The 2687-nt window shown below is 46.3% G+C and overlaps 1 protein-coding gene across 3 annotated transcripts in view; it reads left to right on the forward strand.

Annotated features, from left to right (window-relative positions):
* The window catches only part of BANP (BTG3 associated nuclear protein), a 99851-nt gene that overhangs the window by 23809 nt on the left and 73355 nt on the right, over positions 1 to 2687 (forward strand). For all 3 annotated transcript variants that reach the window (XM_031060174.1, XM_005424771.3, XM_031060175.1), the window contains exon 6: positions 2047 to 2286. In XM_031060174.1, coding sequence (XP_030916034.1) covers positions 2047 to 2286 — 240 coding nt within the window. The remainder of the gene's footprint in view (positions 1 to 2046; positions 2287 to 2687) is intronic.

Raw genomic sequence — 2687 nt, forward strand, 5'->3', positions numbered from 1 at the left:
AAAAATTGGAGGGATGAGTTGCTACATATGTCAATAATAAATAGTTTTCCTTGCAAGTTACTGAATATAAGGAAGAAATTCTTCCCTGGGAGGGTGGGGAGGCCCAGGGTGCCCAGAGCAGCTGTGGCTGCCCCTGCATCCCTGGTAGTGCTCAAGGCCAGGCTGGACCAGCTGGACCTGCTTTGAGCACCCTGGGATAGTGGAAAGTGTCCCTGCCCATGGCAGGGGTGGAGGAGATGAATTTTAAGGTCCCTTCCAGCCCAAGCCATTCCCTGGTTGTGTGGCTGTGCTCGTGCTGATAATCTGCTGCTCTCAGTGATAAATCAGGATTGCACAACCCAACTTTTGCCTCATCCTGTCGTTACTCAGCCTGCAAACTCGGCCCTGACATGTGGGGTGACTCAACCCAAAGGTCGTGCTGGAAAAGCAGCTTGGAGTGTTTGGAGTTGCTTTTATGTTCTATTTTATTGAGTTCTTCTGGCTTGGAGTCTGATAAACCCCAGGGCAGGATTTGGATATCCAGATGCTGCTTGCTGTGGGTGCTGCTCGGTGTGGAAAGGAAACGCTGTTTGACCTGAGTTCTGTCACCTCCTTTGGGGACTGGAAGGGTTATGGAAACCAGGAATTGGGGACTTTGTCTATATCACAAAACTCTGCTCTAAGATTACTTAATGAAAGAAAAGTCATTAATGTAATTGTAACTGAACGCTGTTCACAATAAATTACTGTAAAGCTCTCTGTGGAAGGGCTGAGTGACCCCTCAGTCAGCAAACCTTGTTTTACTCCACAGTTGAGCAAACGTGGAAATCAAATCCAAATGGTCCATGTCAGTGGACACTGAAATATTGCTGGAGTGTTTCCTACCCAGCTCCTATTAGCAGTGTGAGGAATTCTGGAGGTTTGGTTTATGTCTGGAATGGGAGTCTCATCCTTGGCTGTGTGTTCCATCCTCCACTTGAGGTGGGGTTGGTCCTGACCTCTGTTCCAGTTGCTGGTTAGTCTTGAATCCATCAACTTTTGGCATTGTCTGCACAGGTTAATTGAAGTGAGGGCCTAATATTCCTTTGAATTCAATTTATTTATTTAACTTAATCCTTAGTGTTCCTTTCCCCCCCCAACAAACTGGGAAAGAAATAAAAAAGCTTCTTAATATATTGACTGTGTGTGTAGGTAGGTAGAGCTGATGGTCTTCTATTTGAATAAGAGGGAAGATGATTAGTGATTGAATAATTATCCTTCTGCTGGGCCTGTTCCTTAGGAAACTATTATTTAGAAAATAATATAGCCAGTAAATATGAGGAAAAACCCAAGTTATATTTAGGATCTCTGGTTACATCTTAAATTATTGTAGTTGCTTGATGTATTCCTTTTAAATGATTAAACAGGTTAGTGCTCACTTGATTATAATTTCCTAAATCTATAATCTTGCTTAACCTTGCTTTAATCTCATGGGTTTGGGGTTAGGAAAAACAAGGTTCAAAGCTGTTGACTGCTTGAAATTTGCTGTGCTTTGAGAATATCCCAGAGCTGCAGTAACCTTCATTTTTAGGGGATGAGAGCACTGGGCCTGGAGTGGTTTCTCAATAAAAGAGATCTCTGAGAGTGAGCTGGACACCTGGACTGGCCTCACCAGTCGCTCTGTAGGTTGGAACATGAACAACAATAACTTTTGGTCACTGCTGGGTGAATTTGGGTTTCTTTCTCTCAGTGGCCACTCTCACGATCCCGCTGCGCTCCGCTGGGAAAGCCCACGGACACCAGGAGGCAAAGTGGGGGAGAGGATGCAAACTTGAGCAATCTTGGCTGTGTCCTGAGCCTGCCTCCCTGCTCACCATTGCCCCATGTGTGTTTCAGAGGATTATCCCAGCCTGTTCCTTGCTCAGCCTTTGCCAGTGTGTGTTTCAGAGGATTTCCCCAGCCTTGCTCAGCCTTTGCCCGTGTGTGTTTCAGAGGATTTCCCCAGCCTTGCTCAGCCTTTGCCCACGTGTGTTTCAGAGGATTCCCCCAGCCTATCTCCCTGTTCACCCTTGCCCATGTGTGTTTCAGAGGATTACCCCAACGGGACGTGGCTGGGCGACGAGAACAACCCCGAGATGCGCGTGCGCTGCCCCATCACGCCCGCAGACATGCTGCACATCAGCACCAACTGCCGCACGGCCGAGAAGATGGCCCTGACCCTGCTGGATTACCTCTTCCACAGGGAGATCCAGGCCATCTCCAACCTCTCGGGCCAGGGCAAGCACGGCAAGAAGCAGCTGGATCCTCTCATGATCTACGGGATTCGCTGTGAGTGAAACCGGGGAGTTGGACGTGTGGATAAGGCTGAAATGGATGGGTTAAATGAGATTTTTAGAGTGTGCTTGATGTGTGGTGAGATGTTCTGGTGGTTTTTGTTTATGAAGAAGGTTTAGGGGTTTTAGGAAGAAATCCTAAAGGGCTGGTTTACTTCACTTGGTGGGTATTCACCAGAAATTCCTCAGTCTTTTATTCTGAATTCTGACATCTGTGCAATCGCCAGCTGTGAGTGTAGTAAATATTGCAGAAATAATTAGTAACACAAATTTCAATACTGTTCAAGTGCTCAGACCAGCACGGTCTTGAACCATAGTTTTTGACTTCCCATTTATGTCTGTTTTTTTCAAAAGACTTGCTTAGATTGTGATGGGAAAAGTTGGCAATCTCAGGAT

Source organism: Geospiza fortis, unplaced genomic scaffold (assembly GCF_000277835.1).
Source record: "Geospiza fortis unplaced genomic scaffold, GeoFor_1.0 scaffold102, whole genome shotgun sequence".
NCBI lineage: Eukaryota > Metazoa > Chordata > Aves > Passeriformes > Thraupidae > Geospiza > Geospiza fortis.